This window comes from Ixodes scapularis, unplaced genomic scaffold, assembly GCF_016920785.2.
Source record: "Ixodes scapularis isolate PalLabHiFi unplaced genomic scaffold, ASM1692078v2 PGA_scaffold1__304_contigs__length_218370807, whole genome shotgun sequence".
Taxonomy (NCBI): Eukaryota; Metazoa; Arthropoda; class Arachnida; order Ixodida; family Ixodidae; genus Ixodes; species Ixodes scapularis.
The window spans coordinates 209,926,891-209,949,069 of NW_024609846.1; the positions used below are offsets into that span (position 1 = coordinate 209,926,891).

The 22,179-nt window shown below is 47.8% G+C and overlaps 1 protein-coding gene across 1 annotated transcript in view; it reads right to left on the reverse strand.

The window, feature by feature from the left end:
- Positions 1–22,179, reverse strand: part of LOC8039478 (matrix metalloproteinase-2) — a 255,383-nt gene that overhangs the window by 11,716 nt on the left and 221,488 nt on the right. The window contains exon 4 of the mRNA XM_042291060.1: positions 895–1,053. Coding sequence (XP_042146994.1) covers positions 895–1,053 — 159 coding nt within the window. The remainder of the gene's footprint in view (positions 1–894; positions 1,054–22,179) is intronic.

Genomic DNA, 22,179 nt, shown 5'->3' on the forward strand with positions numbered 1-22,179 from the left:
GAAGATATTCAACATCAGTTAACGCCTCCGCATAATGCATAAAAAATATAATCACATGAAAGTTTTACTGAGTAGCATTAGCCTTTTTTGACGAAGCTTAAATATGTTAAAGAAACAAGATTTCTCGTGCTTCTCTGGTTATGCTCTTTTAAAGGGACACTGACAGGTTATTTATGCTCGCCAGGGTCTTTATTTGTACATGACATATCAGAGCCCAACCACTCAGAACACAATTTGCGGCTCGAAATTCGTTTTCTTTCCGCCCGAAAACCACCGATCGAGAACCGGCCGGTTTGAGTCACGCTCACTCTCTTTTCCGTGGTCACGTGCCGTTTTCTATGGTTTAGACACAACCACCAAAGATAATCAAAGTCGTGGGTCATCGAAGGCACACACCCAGTATTAAAAATCGAAACAAAATATGATATCTATTTTTGTGGCTCCTAAAAAGTTGCAAATACGTTGACTAAAAAAAAAAAAAAAAGAATTTGCACAGCCATTTGACTTTTGGCAACACTTTTCTCCTCTATATTCCTCCTTCCTCCCCATTGCAGTTTTGGTTTCGGTTTCGAGTAGTTGCGTTCTTTTTACTTTATTAGAAATATACGTGACGCTGTAGCAAAATATTGATTGAGTAGTCTTCAAACACCATAATAAATCGGCTAACAAAAAAAAAATTAAAAAATTTGGGGGTGTCAGTGATTCTTTAATAAATTAACAGAAATTACAGTAGAGAAAAGTCATCACACCAGGAATCTTGGGAAGGTACCTATTTCTTCGTTTTAAAAGTTTAGTGGCCCAACAACTGCACAAATACCCAAGTGTCGGCAGTAGTCTATCATTCTGCACTAAAGTCCGGGTGCATATGGTAATGTGCAAAAGTATTGTGCTCACCATAGAGCCTTTGAATCCCCATCTTGTCGTCGTAAGGCAGCACAAAGTCTTCCTTGACTCCTTGGTAGTAGGGGTACATGAGGGACCCTGGGACCGACGAGTGGGACAGGCCCAAGGAGTGTCCAAACTCGTGGGCAGCCACCGCAAACAGGCTCACTTCTGCAAAAATTGGAAAAACAAGTATGGCTCATGAGTCATGAGCCTAGGCATTTAAGGAAGGTACCCAGGGCCGTACCCAGAAAAAAATTTCGGGGAATTTCGGGGGGGGGGGGGGGGGGGGGGGGGGGTTTCGGGGACAACGGCGGCCATTTTGAAAGTGTCTATTGTCTTATTTTCGCCTATGAATCATGTGCATCGGTGGCATATAATGGAGAGTTACAGCAAACCGGAGATCCAATCCCGGTTTGGTACCCGGAAGCCGACCGGCGCCACTGCGCGTGCGCAGAGGTGGAGATTAAAATCGGCTGGCTGCCAGTGCACCGACCGGGGCCGTACACAGAAAAAAATTTCGGGGGGGGTCAGAACCCCCTATCCCCCCCCCCCCCCCCCCCCCTGGTTACGGCCCTGACCGCCGGTACTGCGACACTCTTCCACAGTGCCCTCGCAAGGGTGTATGGGTTATAGGAATACTTTGCCATGTTCCACAGGTGACCTTTTCGGATGTTGGAGGTTTTTAGGATGTTCCTCTCGTGTTGTTCCAAGTATAGCGGGCCTTCTTGAAGAGTCACTCCCCGATACCTGTATTCTTTGATATGTTCTACTTCCACCTCCTGTACTCTAAACATGTGGTTAGGCTCGTGAACATTATAGCCCATCCACTTTGATTTTTCCTTACTGAATTTGAATCCCTCTTCATTCCCAATTCGAGTGCAGATATCGAGCATGTCTTGAAGGTGAGTTTCACTCTCTGATAACAGGAGTATATCATCAGCAAAGGCCAGTACTGGAATATAAGTTGTTTCCATGTCATTACTGGAGGCAATGGTTGTGCCCTTTGGCTTGCAGCTCCAAAATGAGATTTATATTTTGAACAGGGTTGGAGGAAGGGGGCAGCCTTGGCGCAGACCCACAATCATGTTCACCTGCCCTGATAAGTATTCTCCCAAACTGTATCTGGCGTTGCATCCGGCGTACATGTTTCTGAAGAGCGATACTGTCAGAACATCCAGTGCCATCGCTTCTAACATCGTCTACATCTTCTCATGGGGCACTGCATCATAGGCCTTTTCCAAGTCAAGGTAAGCCAGATAGAGTGGTGACCTATCTAGATTTTTTTAGCTCTATTAGTTGTGTGACAGTGAATAAGTTGCCGCTGCCCCGCCGGTTCCTACGGAATCCATTCTGTGCCTCGCTGAAAAGATGCATCTCACAGAGTCTCTGTCTTGCAGAATTGATGCAAACAGTTTGTAAACATTACTTAGTATTGCTATTGGCCTGTATGAGTCTAAAGATTTCTTGTCTTTATCTTTTCCTTTGTAGATTAGTTTTATTTTGGCTTGTTTCCAGGCTTCAGGAATAACACTTTTTGCCAGCATGTTGTTTAGAAGGTCACTTAGGTGCTTCTGTGCTACCGGTTTAAAGGGACACTGACAGGGTATTTATCCTCGCCGAGGTTTTTAGTTGTACGTGACATATCAGAGCTCAACTACCCAGAACAGAATTTGCGGCTCGAAATTCGGTTTCTTTCCACCCGAAAACCGCCGATCAAGAACTGGCCGGTTCGAGTCTCGCTCACTCTCTTTTCCGCGGTCACGGGCCGTTTTCTAAGGTATCGATGCGACCACCAAATTTATCGTGGGTCACTGAAGGGATACACTCAATATTAAAAATAGAAAAAAATATGAAACCCATTTTTTGTGGCTTCTAAAAACCTGCAAATACGTTGATTGAAAAAAAAGTTCCACAGACAACCGGAAGCATTCTGTGCGTGCGTCGTTTCGCGTATCGTGGGACTCGCGGGGACGGCGATTGCAGCGGACGACGGGCGTGGGACCTCTATTTCAGAACTGTCGTTCGCGGGTACCGGCGAATTTTGTCCGCCTTTAAAAGAGAAATTTGGGACTGTTCAAAAGAATTGGTATTCATGCCGTACGACACGCCCGACCACCAAGCCGATTTGCACGAAGACGTCTCCGAGCCGTCACTCCCTTCTTGTGGCTGAAGACATCGCTCGCGCAAACGTCAAGCGCGACGTGTCTACTTCGAGTTGAATATGCACGCGTACGATTTCTTTACTAGGTGAGAATGTCGCCAATGCGTGGTGCATCCCGACTTCGACCCTGGAGTGCTTTTGCTAGAGAAAAATCGGCAGCAAACTTTCCAACTTACAGTTTATCGGTCCAATTGTTACTAAGAAAAGAGATCCCCGAATATCGACATGTCCCATTAGCTCAGTGGGTAAGACGTCCGCTTCGCACGCCGTAGGACCGGGTTCGATCCCCCGCGAAACTTTTTTTTATAATATTTTCCGATGTTTACATTTCTTTTTTTTTTACAATTATTACTGAAGAAACAAAAAAAAAAAAAAAATAAGGAACAAATGTTGTGGACGACACGTCGCTGAATTAAATGGTATGGGATTTCCTTTTTGACACCTGCGAACTCAATGTAATCACTTTCCACAAAATGCAAGGAGCATATAAATCAGGTAGCGTCCGCTTTCCGAGGTGCCCGTAAATGGTCTACAGGAAATGCAGCCAGCCATTAGTCCCGATCCCGTTGATCTTTCGGAAACTCTGTCGCACAATGCCACTTCTGTTTCGGACGCAGGACATGTGAGCCAGCTCTTCACGCAACATCTTGGGTGTATTCTTTTCGGAGCCGATCAAAATTCACCACGGGCACTCACTACTCATCTCCAACTCCTCAATGTACAAAACAACTAATCTTGGAGTACAGAACAACGAGCGGAACATACATAACTGCAAAAGAATCCCACGGCGAACAGTTCCCGTACGCCGCATGTCGTCTGCTACAAAAAGGAGAGAGACAAAAAAAAAAAAAAAAAAAACACGGTCGGGTGTAGCCACGTGACTTCCGCCACTCCACTCTCTTCTCTCCACTTCTCCGACCTCCGTCGGGTTTCGGTTTCGGTTTCGAGCAGTTGCGTCTTTTGGCTTTATTAAAAAAATACTCTACTCTGTTGCAAAATATTAATTGGGTAGTCCTCCGACACCATAATGAAGCGCCTGGCAAAAAATGAAAAATATTTTTTGGGGGGTGTCCGTGTCCCTTTAAGCTTTTTCAGGGACTCGTTGGGGATGTCGTCTGGACCTACTGCCTTTCCTGCTTCTAGTTTATTAATATGTCTCTGCAGTTCACCGGGCGCTATTGGTTCAAGAATGCTGCGGTCAAATTGTTCCTGAGGTGGTAGGGATGTTTCCTCCTGTGTCCTCGGTCTGTTGTAGAGGGAGGCTTTAAGTCCCTGAAAGTATCTAGTCATTCCCTCGGTAATTTCTTCTTCAGTGGTCCATTGGTCTTCTCCACTCCCTACCGTCTTGTGTTCCACGGTTCCCCAATAGGCGGCGCCAGTGTGGGATGCACGTGAGCCAAAAATGGCTGAGCGTCGCCGTCAATCTAGTTTGTCGCGGCAGCCAGGCGCCGCCACGAGAGACCAATAGGAGCGTGCTCACATACGGCGGAGCGTCACCGGCGGCCACAGCAAACCAATAGGAGCGTGCGCGTCTGGATGTGGAATGCGCCATGGGCCAAAAATGGCGACGCGTCACCGGCATCCAATAGGAGTGCCCACGGTGCGATCAAACGATGGCAGTACTTGGATAAGTCAGGATATCCAACGCTTTACTTGCCGTAAGAGATTTTAAGAGGTGCAACAATCTCTGCATTTTGCGCTAATACCGCTTAGAACGAATCCCTCGCGTTTATGACCATTGAAACATGCGTTCGTTTTTCTCCCCAAAGCAAGAAACGTGGCAGAAAAAAAGAAAAACGAGCAGCGTTCATTCCCTCAACTTGCAGCCAGAACATCAGCCACGTGATCTGAAGCCGATCCCAATGTTGATCAAAATCACGCGCTGGGGTTCGCAAAGAAAGGGACACGTGCTGAGTTCCAGACATTGTTAGGGTTCGGCTACTGTCGTCATTGCCGCGATTGGACACGGGCCACTACCCGAATGCTTGTCGAGCTATTGATTATCACGAGCCCAAATCGAGTGCTCACGCAATGCTCGGGTCCAATCTATGAGCCGCATTCTAATACCGTCACTGGGGGATTCTGCTAACCCCGAGCTACATCATCAATTTTTGCGAAGGAGAGATCGAAAGGAAACGCTCGCTTTTACCCTTGAAATTACACCGCAACAAGGGGGTTGTTGGTCAATGGCGTTGCGTGCGAGTATACCAGTGTTGGGTAAAGTACATTTAAAAAGTACCTGAAATACAAAGTGAATGAGATGTTATGCACTACAAGTAAAGTAGTAAGCACGCCAAGCGCAATGTACTTGAAGTAAAGTACCATAAATACATTGTACCTGCACAGTAAAGTGCAAGCAATTTTTAACACACTCTTTCATGATGCCCTTTCATTTTCAACTGATATGCATTGCCGCAGGGGTAATCCAGAGTCCATCAGTTATTTTTGGAGATGGCGGCGAATATTGGATAAAGTCAGGTGGCCACAGAGATGTTTTACGTGCACGCTGGCAAACTATTTAACACAATCAACGTATAAGGCACTCATTTGTATAAGCGCCATTACTTCACTAAAAGAAATGACCAGATGACGTCTCGAAAGACAATAGCATGTTTTCACATGACGACAACACACTATTTTTTTGTTGGAGGTTGGTGAACTCTTATACTCGATATCAGAAGTTGTGTAGTATAGTACTCGGAAAGCCAAGGGCACGAGCGCGTGGTCCTTGAAGGAGCTTAATTTCACCGAGCGCAAGACAAATTATACGACTTTTGTGGAAGCTACCTTCTGCGGGCCCCCAGCAGGTTGGAGATTGTCTACCGATTTGGTGACAAGACAGAAAAAAAGATTGGGCGGACGCCGAAAGCAATAGAGTAATCTCAGCCTGCCCAAAAGGCACTTTTTCGAGCCCTTTGTATAGCAATGCGTCTATAGGGAGGGAGCCGGTTTATACCCCGCTACTATGGCAAAGTGGTTTCACGGATTTTGGGGAATGCACTTTGAAGTTGGGAGTTGTACTCTGCTCAAAAAGTATGTGAAAAATACTTTAAGCGAAGTACAAGTAAATACGCAGAGAATGTACTTCAAGTAAAATACAAGTTTTCTAAACCTACTTAAAGTAGTACCTTAAGTACAATGTACTTAAAGTACTTCCCAACACTGGAGTATACTTGGGTTCAACTAATACCACAAAACTAATGTAAAGCAAAAAGAAAATTCAACTTGAATATTGTTGCACCACCCCTTTCAAAAGTCGCAAGTGTGTGAACGGGCCTCGAGTTCGCTGGACCTCAGAAGGCACACTAGTTGAGTACAAACGCTATCATCATCCCCCCCACAGGGGTACAATTTCGGTCTCACCTGCAAAGCGAAAAATTCCTATTGTGACATAAATATGGGGGGAATTTTTTTTTTTTCGACGGACATTTATTTTGAGACGTGCCTGTCCTAACCAAGTAAAATTCTTTTTCTAAGTCCAGTATTTTGTTTGTTTGTCTTTAATTAAGGGAAATTGATTTCAGGAATTTTCTAAAATTGGTAGCGACAGACATTTTTTGGAAGCGTGGTGTCGTTTTCTAAGAAAGCCCTTCTGCAACGCTCTTTTGTGAAAACATTGCGACGACGTAAAAGCTCCAACTTTTGTAAGTGTTTTTTTTTTCTTCTTTTTCGCGATTCACTAAATACCAGGTCAAACAAGCTGTCATGAAGTGTCGCTTTCGGTTAAAGATTGGTCATACTTCCCTGTGATGCGTGTGCACGCGCTTCAATAGCTAAACGTAACTCTGAGATGAATTTGTACACTTCTCTAAGCTCCCAACTTTCTCCCATCCACCAAACCATATACAAGAACTATTAAAAGAGAAATAAACAAGGCACAACCTAAAATAAATTGCGATGCTAGGGAATTTAACGGTACTCGGAATATTCGCCACACAAACTCGATCCTAACGCAGGGGCGGATCCAAGGGGGGGGGGGGGGGGGGGCGCCTCCCCACCCTCTCCCCCCTTGTCGGAGGGCAATTTGACATGGGTGGACTGCCCGGCCCTATTGGAAAAACCAGCATGAAAATCAAACTGGTCAAGCTGGTAATTAAGGTGGTCAAGCTGGTAATCAAGGTGGTCAAACTGGTCAATGTGGTAATTAAACTGGTTTAGCTGGCAATCAAGCTGGTTTAAGCTGGGCAAGCTGGAATTTAAGCTGGTCAGTCTGGTCTAAGTAAAAACCAGCATGGTCTCACTCGAATCTGGTTTTAGATTCAATCTGGTGTAGCTGGGAGCCAGTCTGGTCTTAACTGGTCAAACTGGTTTTCCATGGAGCCAATGTGGTCAAGCTGGGAGACGAGCTGGTCATGCTGGGAGACAAGCTGGTGAATCTGGTCGAAATAATAATCGTGGTGGTCAAGCTGGTCATGCTGGGAGCGCGCACGCCAAGGTCGGCTAGAGATAGCCGAACTGGCATTGCTGGGAGCGCGCGCGACAAGGTCGGCTGCTGGAACGAGGCCACGTCCTGTTCTTTGTCCTCTCGTTTTTGGTAGACCACCGGGCGCGTCAGGCGCGCTGCAAGCTACCTTTGTGTGCGAGAAAAGAGAGAGAGAGAGAGAGAGTGGTAGAAACGGAGAATCGAAGACGCGTTTGGATAGCTTGGGCAGAGGGCAGATCGAAGGGACGGCTGTGTGCGCGTTGTTTGGAGACTAGTTGAACGACGGTGCAAGCGAAGCGGGTTTTGAGAAGACAGCGAGCGGCAGTCCGTTCAGTGCGGGAAGATGTCAGACGTCCCGACTGCGGCGTCGCTTCGTGTCTTCGAACGTGTGTGTGCCCAAGAATGACGGCGGTGCCGAGGAGTATCGCCAATGCCATCCAAGCCACACGGATTTCCTCGCCTCTGCCGACCACGCAAGTTGCCGCTTCGCCCCCATCGCTGGCGGGACCCAGGTTCGCTTCTCTCGTCCGTGTAGTATTTTCGTCTGCTATTGCCTGTTTTTGGCCTGTGTCTAGTATTTTTTTCGTGTTGAGAGATAAGCAATCTGGTTTTATTAACATTGTAGACAATTTGCACCGAGAATCTGTGCGTCGGTTAGTACTGTGTCAGCGCCGAGGATGTGTAGCATTTGAGTTCATGTGAGGCTGCCGCAAGTACGAAAATAATAAATTGGATGCCGAGTTGGCTTTTCTGACGAGCTTGGCTTTTTTATTCTGTGTATTAATTTAAACAGGTTTAACTGGTTGGGAAGTTCACCAGCATGACCAGTTTAACAGCATGACCAGCATGCCAAACTGGGCATGCTGGGGCAATAACCCAGCTTGAAGCTGGGACCAGATCAACCATCATGACCAGTATGACCAGATCAACCAGCATGACCAGCATGCCAAGCTGGGCATGCTGGGGCAATAACCCAGCTTGAAGCTGGGACCAGCTTAAGCTGGTTTTTTCAATAGGGGGTGCACACGAAAGAATGGGAGAATAGTATCCTTACAAATTCCCCCCCCCCCCCCCCCCCCCCCAAAACGGAGTTCTGGATCCGCCCCTGTCACCATACGGCAATCACTATTTCTGAAATCCGGTGCGCCCCCGTGGACCCAATCGAAGGCGCTATAAGCAGAGCTCCTTTATACATAACAGACGCTCCCCCAGTGCCCTAATCAGGACACTTGGTGAAAAAGTCGGCGAGAAATGCAGCGGCCATGATTGGCCAACGCCAAACTTGACCTTGGCGCCGGCCAATCATAGCGGCCGGATTCCTCGTCGGCTTTTTCGCCAAGTGCACAGATTAGGGCCCCCAGTATTGTATCCCTTTTTAGTGTTACTCCCCTCCTTCCCCCATGTTCCGCCGGCCGAGCAAAGATTCAAGCTCTGAAAAACCGAATGATATTAATTCATATTAAACTATACCATTTTATCAGGGCCCGACGAATCGGTCATGACCGCCATTCCGCGAGAAGAGCGTTGAATTCTTATCTCATTGCCGTCTTATGTTCGCTGATTGGTATTTAAAACGAGGGGAGAAAGGATCGATGCGGAAAAGCCAGTATGACAGTCGTCCGGATAATTAAGTGCCATACATGCCCATTGGAAACTGGGACGGTCGATTTAATTCTCTCCGACGCGGGCGGGGCAAAGTATCCACGGATGAAACTCGCCGCAAAAAGATTGGGCACAGCAGCGCAGACGCGAGCGGTCCAGAAAGCGCCGACGTGCGGTCGTTTGGCCCGGGGCGCTTTCTCTCGACCGCTCGATTTTCTCGGCGCCGATTTGGCCGATTTCATTTTTTTTTTGTGTGTGTGTGTATGTATATCGACGGACGGCTGTTGAAAACAGCTGACGGGCCGGCAAGGCCCGGGAATGCGAAACAGTGTTTCTCTCCAGCCACGCTCTGCAAGCCACCGCTTTTTACTTTCTGATGGAGCGCGCGCTTGTCCTTTGCAACGAGCAGAAAACGGCGTTTTTCATCTCGCACTCTGCCTCTCGAATGCTGGCGTCGGGTCTTTTTCTTTTTCTCGACCAATTCAATGCATCTGATTTTCGACAACAGTACGCCTAAAGATGGCCGATCATCCGATTCGCTTCAATTTCAGCGATTTAAGAGTCGAGACGCAGTCTGAAGGGTGCTTATAATGTGTGACAAAAGTGCAAGTTGGAACTCCCAGCAGTCGTGCGGTTTCTGCAGAATGCGGCATACATCTTCGATGTGTCACCGGTTGTCTCGAATTGATCACTGCGAGGCAATTAATGGATTTTCGAAAGAGCGATTGCGGAAGCTGCGCACGATAACAACGTTAACGGTGTTGCTATATCTTAATTTCCTCTCCCAAGCTTGTCGGATTTATATTTTATATTTTATTCATTATTCGCGTTCGTTTTATCGAAATAACCGCAAAATAAAAGAAGAAAAAAGTACCGTTATGAACTGTAGCAGTCAGAACGATACGCCGCCATGCTTGGGGGTTCGTACAAACGAGTTTTATGGAACCGAATTAGAGAAGAGATGACAGTACAGCCTACAAGAGCGAACAACGGGATTTTGGAAGGCCTGTCTAGACGATTGTCGAATATGTTTCGTTTAAAATCTCCCCAGTCTTAAGAAAGCTATAGATGAGCTTTTTACATATTGGAGTTTTACTTTTTTGTACTAAAAGAAAAGACTGGTGACCGGGCGTTTGGTCCACGCCCTGGTGAAGTCTTGCCAATGAGGGGAAAGCAACACGTGTCGCCGAAACAGACGAGGATTTAAGCAAAATAAGAAATTGAACGTGGCAAGAGGCTCATAAATGCCGAAACGCGTCACAACAGTTTAGACAACCCCTCCACCCGGCCCCTGCCCGCCGTGCAGGGCTTCGACTCGAACTTTCGGCCTCGAACGGGTGCCCTTTCCCAGAAGCGGGGAGCATAAACGAACAACCAGATACGAGTTCGTCTTTTTGGCGCGCGAAGAAAGCGGTGGTGGCCGTCGACCGGATAGCCCCTATAAATAAATAAAAAAAAAAAAAAAAATAAAACACCCAACCGCACAAAGACAAGTCGGATACTGTAACAGTGCAGCCGGATTTCGTGACAGTGTGATGACGCGACCTGATTTTGTCTATAATTATATAAAAATTAAATTTTGCCGCTAAATTAAGCGGAACTTGTATGTGCTCGGACGGACATATTTCTAAAAGTAAAGGTTTCTGAAAAAAAAAAGAAGAAAAAGCAACGTTTTAAAAGAATTTACTCACACACATACACGGACAAAAGGGCTGTCTCCTTGATGTTTCCCACAGCTTTTATAGGGCCTCTTCGCGCTACTCCATATCTGGACACAGTAAAGAGGCTGCTGCAAGGATCATCAAGTGGCGCACGGTGTGACGTGACGTCATCGTGTCACGTGACGTCATGTGACTTGATGTCAGTGTCGCTGACGTTCACTGGCGGTCATAGCTGAGCTCGCTACTGCTTTCGAACCACCGGGGAAGAGAGAGAGGGGAAAGCTGCTTTTGTACGAATTTTGAATGAAAGCAAGTCTTCTATAATCTTCTAGAGGGAGAATAGCGACTTCTAGGGAAGCCTGGGACCTACAAAGGAAAGTCCCGGTGAGAAGAGAGTTCCTCCTTCCCTTCTTCTCTTGCGATTGCCCGAGAGCTGACGGGAAACTCCTCCCGAGCATGCCCTGTGAGCAGTTACCTCAAATATGGCGTCCAGTGAATACCACCTATAGAGCGTTTTATTGAAAGAGAGCGAAAGAGAAGTGAAAAGGGGCTCCAAAAAGCGATTTCCTCCTCGCTGGGTTGAGCAAAACGGGAGAAAGACCCGGATGTGCCCGCTGGATGCGTGTTGCTCAAGATTTTCATGTTCTCTTGTGTTCTCTCGACGAAAACTTCGAGTGAAGCGGCATACGAATGGTATTGGTTTTCATGCCACTGCTTATGTTACCACTAACACCGCGGCGGATGGCACGATTCCGGGGGGAACGAATGTTCACAGTGCCTGTTATCGTGAACTTTATTAAAAGGCGTTTGAACATGTGAACCACGGCACACGATAACACGCGCACCAGAAACCCAGAGGCGCCCCAAGGTCAGCTTTCAGCCCAACCCAGCATGGCCGCATAACAGGACGCGCGCCAGAAGGCGCCACGGTATTCAACATGGCGCTGCCCACAAAAAAAGAAACGGTATGTAAATGCTGCGTATTTAGAGCTCCTTCGGGATGACGTTAATGTGTCACGTGACGCTGTAACGTCATACAGGCTACATGCCACGGACACGACATCCCTAAAGACGGGGTCGCAGTGCTTCTACATCATACAAAAGACTGCCTGCGAGCACCAGTCGCAGCAATATCCGTAGTTCGAATGTCGAGTGCCAAGTTTCTCCGTGAACTCAATGCCATGCGGCATTCGAAGCACGGATATCGCGAGGACTCGCGTTCGAATCTGTATGCAGACTGTCTTTTGTATGACGTATAAGCAGTGTGACCCCGGATTAAATCTGGCCTTAAAGATGCTACGCATTTGAAGGGGAAAAAAAGGAACCAGCAACAAAACTTCGAAGCGTAAACTCGAAGCCACACGCTTCCCCGGCACACCAAGACTTCCGTCGAAAGCTGCGCAGCTCAGTCCAATGATTAATGGCAGCTGTCGCTTTCAAGTATTCCCGTAATCCACGTGACAGGTATCATCAAAACGAATGATCATCCGCGACGCGATGTGCGTGCGCGCCAAACTCAGTCCGGGAAATCATCGGGAACCCCTTTCCTTCGTCCCCTATCCTTGGGCGGAACGCAAGACACACGAACTAAAGTTCCCTCCGCGTGAAAAGGGAGCGCGCTCTCAAGCTGAAAAGAATCGGCGGCGCCACGAAGTCGGCCGTGGCCCGCCGGCGTCTTCAATTTCCCCGACGGACTAATATATTTTCCTTTAATCTTTCCGAACCAAATGCTGGAAACGTGTTACGGTCGGCGCTGGCTCACAGCATTCCTGATCGATGGCTGCAATTACCGAGAAGTGATGTATCGCTTTCGGGGGATAGCGGAACTGCCGCTCGTCAGGCGCTGACCGCGCGCCATGCGCCGTCGAAGGGGGCGACCACAATGGGATCGTCGAAGCCACGCTCGCGGCCGCGGCTATTAGGCGTTCTCGTAAACGCTCAAGTGGGTACTTGGATAGCGCGATAAGGGGCGACTTTAAAGACCGACGCATCTGCCGCGCCGCGCGTTTCTTTTTAATGCATTGACTATCTTATGGAGCAGAGCCGGCGTTGTTCGTAACCGCCAAAAACGGCAGAGAAATTCTCTCCGCGGAACGGCTCTTAAAATGGCTGCGACGCGGCCGGCGTGCCGGATAGTTCCAAGGAACGCCACCCCACGGAGCGGCGCTGCTCCCGCGCGCCGTCACAGCAGCACACACCTGCCGCTCCCCAGGGCGCGCAGCTTGAAGGAATGCGGTACGTATACGAATGCTTTCGCGTTCCTACACGTAAGCGGTCTTTAGTGTCCTTCTGTATTTTTGTCGCGTGTATGTAACACTCACACGCATACGCACTCCCCGAAAAAGGGGAAAGGGGTGGAAAAAAAAAAACCCGACACACCTTAGCTTTTTTTTTTTTTTTTTTTTTTTTCGGAAGAGGCATTTAGATATAATGAACATGGTAAATATTCGGTTAAAAAAAAAGATCTGGGCAAAGTTTTGCCCATGACGCCACATCCGTCCGTTACGTCAAATTTCTCTGCAGATCCCCCCTAAGCCCTTCAAATATAGCCACTGAGGGCATGAGTGCAGGGGGTGGCATATCAAGGTCAGGCTTTTTGTTCCGTGATTCTTATCGACTAATGCCCAAATCTTGCTGCCGGCGGAGAGGTAGTAAAATGCTCGGTGCTCACCACAGTCTGCGTTTTTTTGGATATGTTCGATGAAAAGTGTTCGTTAAGCCGTCGTATTTGATGACGCGAACTATGTTGACGTGGTTGCTGTTTTGGCTCGCAGATGGCCGTGCGCTTGGCTTGAGAAACTCGAAGTCGCTAGACGTCGATCACGAAGACGTTCTTGCCTCGTGATCGACCCCCCCAAAAAATTCTATCTGAGCCAGTTAGTTTAAATAAGAACAAACTAACAGCGCGACAGAACGTGGACGTGCAGAACACTGACAGTTAACGGGCCTCGAATATCATCTGGTGATTTATTAAACAAAACATCAAAGTAAAAAAAAAAAAAAGCACGTTTATGCGCACGTAATCAATATTTACGGACCTATAGCGTTTTTTTTTTTCGGCTAGGTTATCAACGTGAAAGAGCTGCGTGACGTGAAACTTACAAGTTTGCCGCCGATAGCTTCGCCGGGTGAAATATCTTCGTAAATATTGACCGCGAACGCAAATACGTTCACTAGTATTCTTCCCTCTCTCTCCCCCTCTCTTTCTCTTCGGAGCTTGTGTCAAGTATGAGAGAGAGCGTTACTTGACAACCATCGCTTAGCCTGTTCCAATCTTCTAGTCGTCCTGCTCGTTTGGCACGTCAAAACAAACTCGCTGTGAAAATACCCGTTGTAATCGCATCATAGTACAGGACTGTGGGTATAAAATCGCTTATGCATTTTTACTTAGAAGATTGACAACAGAGACTTCAGAGAAATAGCTACAAACAAACGAGGAGAACGCGCCTCGGTCTTTTTGGTAGCGATAAATGCCAGCATCGCGCAAATGTAGCAAAAAAGGTCTAAGCGGTAGAGTGCGATGCCCGCCAATACCCCTTCCATATGGCATTAAAAAAAACAAAAAAAAAAACGCTGATTTCTGTTTTTGTTAACAGTGACGTGAAGCTTACAATATGTCAATAACGGTTGCGTCATCAGCGTGCCTTTAAATTTGTTTCATACTGCGGAGGCGCCAATCGTTTAGGGGGGTTTAAGCGCAGCTTATAGTGTTCACGAACGCATAAGCCGTCGCTATTTAAGACTCTTGAGATATTGCGCGCATTAGCAACGCAGGTACATGCAAACGGCTCTTTCTGCGTGAACGAAGCACTCTTTCATATCGGAGCGCGAAGAATGGCGCGGAGCAAGGTTCGTAAAAAGGGTCGTGGCGGCCAGCGTGGCTAACCGCGCGAGAGGCGATTAGCGGTGGCCGCCGGCCAGTAACAAGGCGTCCGGGGACCAGCTTCCGAGGAAAGGAAGCCGCCGTCGCCGTATCGGGCTCCCGCAGCCGGGAATCTGTCGCTTCCGGAACAAAGAAAGAAAAGTGGCCACGCGGAAAAGGCGAACGACGCCGCTCTTATCAAGCGCCGCTGGTCGCGATCCTGCCCGCGCCGGGTTGGCTTCTCCGCACGATGCGTGGGTTAAGGGGCGGTGCACGCTCTACAGGGGCGCCGCAGCGCCCGCCGTCCTGGTTCGCACGGCTGGCTCCCAAAGGGGAGAAACCGTTCTCCGTTTTCTGCGCTGTCTCGGTGGGGCTGTCCAGCATGAACTCCGATTATTGTCTTAGGCCCTCGTCGCTTTAATTTACTACCTCAATTTAAGTCTGAGAATAAAGCAAAAAGTACGTCTTCACTCCAAGGCAGGAGTGTCGCGTTACTTAGGGCATTTCCGTTCGTTTTATTCGTATCAGCTTATCGCAGTTCTTTAAGCTAGAACATGTTCGTTTTTTATGTGTGTGTGTGTTGCATTTGGGGCTTTAAAAAGCTCCAAATGCAACACTATAGCTATAGTTTCGTGCTTTAAAAAGCCCGAAGAAGCCAAAGTAGAGCCAAACATGACCTTCTTTGGGCCAAGTCTAGGTATCTTGGCCCCTAATTCGCCAAACAAGTACCATGGTGAGGCTTAACTGCCTGTAGTGTGGTTGCCATCCGGCATTTTCGGGCCTAAATAGCCAAACAAGTGCAAAGAGTTGCGTTTCATTTCTGATTGTTCGGTTTTCATGTGGCAACTTTAGGCATCGATTGCCAAACAAGTGGTAGCTTTAGGCTTCACTGCTGGTTCTTCGTTCTATACACGGCATCTTTGACTCGAGTCTGGCATGTGGCGAGCCAAAGAAATATAATAAATACGCCCCCCCCCCCCCCCTCAAGAAAAACAAAAAAAAAACAAGAACCTGGCATTGTTTAACGCCTTGGAGCGAAACAGTATTAGGCCCAAGTTAATACCATAAGACTGCCGAGCTTGTGCCAAGTTATGTGTTTCCCGGCAGTGCTACTTGGGTAGAAAATGAAACGATAAGTTTATCGAACGAACGGTACTTGGTATTTGCACGCAGTGCTTCCAAGAAGTAGCCGCAACAAAGCAATGACGGGTCGGAAAGTCGCGTGTCCGCACGCCCGCATAGTTTCTATCACCCACTGGTCGGTCACAAGGTCCCTCCCGTCTACATAAGTTGGCTTCTGCCATTGAGCATGCGGAGCATGGTTGTTGGAAACGCAATCAACGGAAACGTCTAACCAGTCTCCAGAGAATCTGCGTTTAATCCGTGAAGAATTGAGTCAGGTGGCACATTCAGCGATAACGTTCCAGGACAAGTCGAGAGCTTATTTAAGTTTAAAATCTTTAAAATTTATAATCTACGCAGGTACACTTACAGAGATTTCTATTTGGCCGCGACTTCGGCACAATTAGGAATTTGTGGCGCGCGGTCCTCTCATCGCTGCGTAGCACTACCAACAAGGCCGATTTGTTTAACCCGCTGCTCCAAGTCGCCTGGCGCATCCTCTCAGCCCGAAGAATCGGCCCCGTTCGGCGGAAGTCTGCATTCTTCCCAAACGATCGCCGATGGGCACCATCGAGACGATTACGCGAGCGCCGCACTCGTCGATCCCGGAGCGCATATAGTGGCGCTCTTCTTCGGCACGTTTTCCTCCCGTCTTACGTCGTCAGGCGCCCACCACTAATCCGCCCGGGCATTGTCCGCCCCAAACGACGTCTCCGGGAGACGAGAGGACGACGTCGAAAGCAGCAGGAAGACAGGCCGAGCGCACAATGAGACCTCGCTCCGCACAAAGGGAGACGACCGGTCCTGGTAACGGCGCGACGCACGCCCACCACCGCGAAACGAGTCCTCAGAGGCGCGCCAGGAATGCGTTCGTAACCGATCAGGGCCCGTGGTCCGAGCATCGCACCGTGCCGCGGCACCGAGATGATCGAGCGGCGCTCGTTTCCGAACCGCGGCAGTCTGGAACGCGGGCCCGGGGTTCGAAACCGCGCGGCGGCGGACAAAGCGTTCTCCGTGGCTCGGACGCGGGAGCGGCTTTTGAAGACCCGAGCCCGGCGGCGGGCATTCCGGGCTTGCGGCGGGGTTGGAGCGCGCGCCGCTGGGCCAAAGATGTCTGCCGCGTGAAGTGAGGGCGTTGATGACCGTGCCGATGGGAGGACGCGTCGTTACCGGGGAATGCGCTCGGGAATCCTGGGCGCGGTCCGCTCGGTGCTGTTTTCGGAGGCGGGGACGGAGGTAGGCGCCTCGCGGCGACTGAGGCATAACTCGCTTTTGCGGGCAAGTCGTCCGGAAGCGGTTTGTTAATGGAGATGTAAGTGGGTTATTGATGGTTGCGTCGTACCGAATCGCAGATCGGCGACGCTATGTAAGGTGGGCTCGTGACTCGCTGTGCGTCAGCATCCGCTAATGACAGAATCTAGCCCAAGACACGAAAATTTTTCTGCAAGGACTGCTCCAAGTGATAGACAACAACTGTGTCCGAGAATATAATTATTGAACACCCTTTAATAAATGACGATGTCTTGCCCGTCTGGAAACTTCGGCGGTTTCCGCCTTTATAAAGTGGCGAAGGCGGTGCTAATTCGAGTAAGACAAACAAAAAATGAACAGAAATAAAACTAATATATATATATATATATATAAATGCCATCTATACTTGAGACTGAAGGGTCATGTTACCTCGGAACAATTTAAACATCACGTAAAAAATGCTACATCTGCTTATACATACATATATATATATCTCCCTCGGTCTCAAGTATACATGGCGGTTTCAATCGTCCATCTTTTCCACGAGTTTGTGGGGTTTTATTAAAGATTACACGCATCTAGCGACTCTCTCCACGATGGCTCCTCCAAACCCAAATCCAACCGTTTGGTTTTCCGAGCGATCTGATTGGTGTGCTCCTAACGTCGGCAGCGCGCCTCTGATGCATCAATTTGTCTCAAATAAAAACTTTCCGAGTCTTTTGTCTTGTCTTCGTCCTTTATGTGTTTTCCCTTTAACCCATTTCCAGTCGCGTGACGAACCGATCAAAGACCAGGCAACCCAAGGACTGTGGTATTACCGCGTACCGGCACCGGAACGTCCCTTGTGCGTTGGCACGACGACTTCTTTTCATGCCTCGTTTGAATTACACCAACTGGATCGCCGTTTCACGTCCTCCGTCACGCTCCCCGCAACAGGAGAGCTCTTTCACCCGACGTCCGCTTCGAAGAGACCTAAGCTCTGCCGATCTGCTCGACTCGTCCATCGCGGCGGCGGCAGACGAGGACAACGCGTTCGGTCAAGCGCGAAGGAAGCGAGTCTCGTCCCTGGGTCGGAGCCCGAGGTTCGGCGCACTGCTCGCACGACCGCTCCTTCACCAGTGATGGAGCGGAGCCGAGCCCGAACGAAGGGCCACAGCCTCTTCTCGAGTCGGGAGCTCGGCCCACGAGTTCGGCTTCTTCGGCAGCGCGGAATTCCGTGCAGGAATTCTGCCGCTCACCCGGAAGCAATGAACCGCCCTCTTCACGGACGCTTTCTTGTGTTGCGCGTGCGCTCTGGGTTTTGCGTCCTTCGTTTTTTGTTGGCACGCCCGCGCGATCCTTCTCAACGCCCCGCCCAAAGTACAACGGGCTGCGACGCGTGAAGCGAGCTGGCGTCGCCCGCTAAAATGTCGCCTGATCGATCGTGCGCGGTCACTTGTTTGTTCTTCGACGAGCGCTTTTTTCCCTACCTTTTCGTGATTCACTACTGAATGCAACGAGTTAGAAAGGCCTCAGGCTCAGATGCCTCCGGTGCCATGTACGTGGACTCGCTGATGTTGTTTAAGCGGGTATGTTTACGTTCCTCGTTCTGTTGGCTAGCGCGCTAATACAGTCATGCCCCGTTAATATGGACCCGGTTAATATGGATACCCCGCTATATGGGCACCATTTTCGGGGACAGACTGGGGAAATGTTGGCACATTTGTCTCCTTATTATAGACAACTCACATTCTGGACGATCTTGGGGAGGAACGGACGTGTTTCTATTAGTGAGACATCACTTCTACGCATAATAGTAGTGGAAAGAAATGTTTCGTGACAAACTGACTTCGTGCGACCACCTCAAGAGAGACATTTATGCTGGCAAGTGCATCCTCGATTATTTTAAGACAAGTCGCACCCGGAAAGTGTCGTTAAACTATCAGGTGTGCTCAGGGTGGGAAAAAGAATAATTATTTTTAAGTAATATAAATAATTTAATGTTTTATTTATATCAGATTTATTTGTCTTAAAACGTATTAATTTTAAAACGTATTAAAATGAATGCAGATCTAAAGTAATTATCACCGGATGTATTTTAAACGCGGCAGATTGATTTATATGTCCGTCCATTCACTCAAAACAGTGCGGAAAATATAAATCGTGGAAGATTAAAAGTTTCATTAACAACTTTTTGTTGGTGTCCTCCCCACCACACTAGAACAGAAGCAACTTTTTAAATTTTTTTTTCAGTTAGTGAAAAAGCTCTCTCTGCCTTTTCTTCAACTTTGTAATTTGCTCGCAATAGACCATGACGTAACTAACGAGCAAAGTGGAAGGCAGAAAGAAAGATCAACGCTCCTATTTCCTTAGAAGAGCACCGACTTTTCTTCGTGTTTAGCCTTCTATAAACTTTTTTCGCTTGAATTTTTTTTAATACAAAACAAATGTTTATAGAAAGCATCAAACATATAGAAAGCATAAAATGATAGACAAATAGGAAACGAAAAGTATTTTGGGTGTTAGTTTCGCGAGAAACGTTTGTTTATATGGTCCTAGTAAAACCGGCGTAATTTAATTCACGAGTTACAGCATCTTGATTTTTATTCTCCACACCGTTTTTTTTAACGTTACAAACCCTCCTTTTGGAGAGTTAAGAAATATTATTAAGTTCACAAAAAAAAATAAAAAGCCACTGTAAAAAAAAAAAAAAAAAAAAATTAAAAAATTGATTTTATCTTCACGTGGTGAATGATGTTGATTGGGGCGAAGCTCTGGTGGTGCTTGTCTGCGTAGACGCTGAGCCGCAGCATGCCGAGTCTTTCGTTCGTTTTCATCCGTGTCAGAAAGAGAATGTGTGGTATGGAACGTGGTTATATATGCATTTGAGCATTTGACCACAGCGCCCTCTCGTCTATAAACGTTGAGCCAATGCATGCAAAGTTTAATGCGATTGTATACGCATTTTACCGCAGCGCCCATCCCTGTATAGACGTTGAGCGGCTACATGCAACGTTTTATCCATGACAGAAACCCGAGCTCTTGAGTTACTACCACATCTCAGAGCCCCCTACTCGTCCCGCAGTCGTGGCCCAGTGGTTAAAGCGATGGACTAGAAATCGATTGGGGTCTTTCCGCACAGGTTCGAATCCTGCCGATTGCGCAAACATTTTTTCTTTCATTTATTTTTTTGCCCTACACGAGCACGTGAGCTCACGAGCACGAGCAAGATCGATGTGAGCACGGACGCCGGACGGACAAGGCTAGACCCTAAGGAGCTTCGCCCTAAAAATTAGGTGGTGCATAAAACAAGTTTGCGTTTCCTCACTGTAGTGTAAAGTAGAAGGCATAAAACAGGTCATATTCACAAAATTAGCTGGAAATATTGAGCAAAGCGAAATGCGCGACAGAGATTCAAAGCTTAATGGAAGGCATATCTCTGACTTTTGTCTTTCACGTTTTTAGATTCAATCAACTAAATCCAAGTTACAACGTGTGCATACGTATATACATATTAAAGTATACTAAATTGCTTTGTTTTCTTGAAGGGGCTGAGCAACGATATTGGGTAGGAACGTTTTCCATTTTACACCAGGTTCCTGGCACTAGCGGGACCCCCGAGAATACTCGAACGCAACGACACTGACCAAGAAGCGTCTTGGTCGGCGTGGACTTAAAAGCGGACATTTTCTTTCAGTCTCTCTTTCGCAAACTTTCATGACGGAGCTGAGGGGACAACGCCAACATCGTGCATCGTCGATACTGAGCTAGTTGTTGATGCATGCTTTGGAAAGATGCCAGCTGAACGTAGGAAGATACTCGAAGAGAGACGACAAACACACTGCTGGATTATACTTCGTCTAAGCTTAAGTCCGGACGTAGCCGATGCTACAAGTGCGAGCTCCGGGCTTTCAGCGTCCCTGCTGAAAGCCCGGAGCGTATGTCAGACGCAGCTGGACAGTGCAAGCACTGTCCAGCTGCGTCTGACATACGCTGAAACAGCTGCGTCTGAACTTAAGCTGAAACGAAGTTTAGCGACCATTTACTGAAGATATTCTTCTTCCACACCTATTAGTCTCATATCTCGGGACGAATGTGTGTGGAAGAGGGAGATCTTCAGTAAATGGCTACTAGTCCATCAGTTTCGAGCATCTTTCTACAGAAGATGCAGGGCACCTCAGCGAATCCGAGGAGCTTAAGACGATGCAACAGTTTTTCTAGCTTCAATAAATACAAATTAAAATTATTTCTGGACATTTATGATCTATGAAACACACGTTGCCTTTTTTTTTGTTTTTGTTTTCTACGCAGTAACAATCTCAGAAAAAAAACAAAAAACGAGCTGTTTATTTGCAGCAAGAAAAAGCGGTCACGTGACCTGGAGCCGATTAATGCCGCCTTGTTTTCAACGTTAGGGTTGGCAGAGCAAAGGGCGCGCGCCGAGTTCCGTTTAAAAAAGCTAAAACGTGTTCGTTTGTTTTTTTGCGTAGTTTTTCCTGGAGACTATAAATATCACCATCATTTGTTTTCAAAACAGCATTAAACGTGAAAAAATCGAAAAATATGCAGCCGCTTGCCGCCGCCGAACGTCAGTGGTTGGTCGAGCCGCGATGGCATAAGATGAGCAGGCGCGATTCTAATTGCATCTGTCGCTCAACTGTCAACTAGAAGTCCTTCTAACGTCTAACGTGTCCGAGCCTCACGCAGGATAATGCTGCGCCTAACAAAGACACTTAGGTCCCCGAAGCATAATGGTTCCGAACCTTTGGTCTATGGAACGCGATCCCTGAGATACCGAAAAACAACGCTCGTACTTCCCGCTGTCGCCATGAATTTGCATAAACAACAAAAGATGCAAAATCAAAGATTTATAACAAAATTGATACTTCAATGACTACTTCTTTGAACAGAACAACAGTTATTGGTGTTCTCACAACAGCGAGAATCGCTCTCTAAATCCACGCTAAAAACAGCCAATCAAACTCGCTGGGAAGAGCAAGTGCCCAGCTCGCTCAAAACAGCTCATCGGCTGGTTCAGCTTCTTGTCGCGGGGGTGCCGGCTGGCCTCTGGATAATCCTTTCAAATCCTGCAAACGTTGATTGCATCTACCCCAAACTTTCACAAAGGGGATCAGGGTCAGGGGAAAAAAAAGGTCGGAAAATGGCGAGAAGGAAATGAGAGGTGATTTCCTCCTTTCACAAGGTGGCGAGAAGGAAAGTGAGGGTCAGGTTC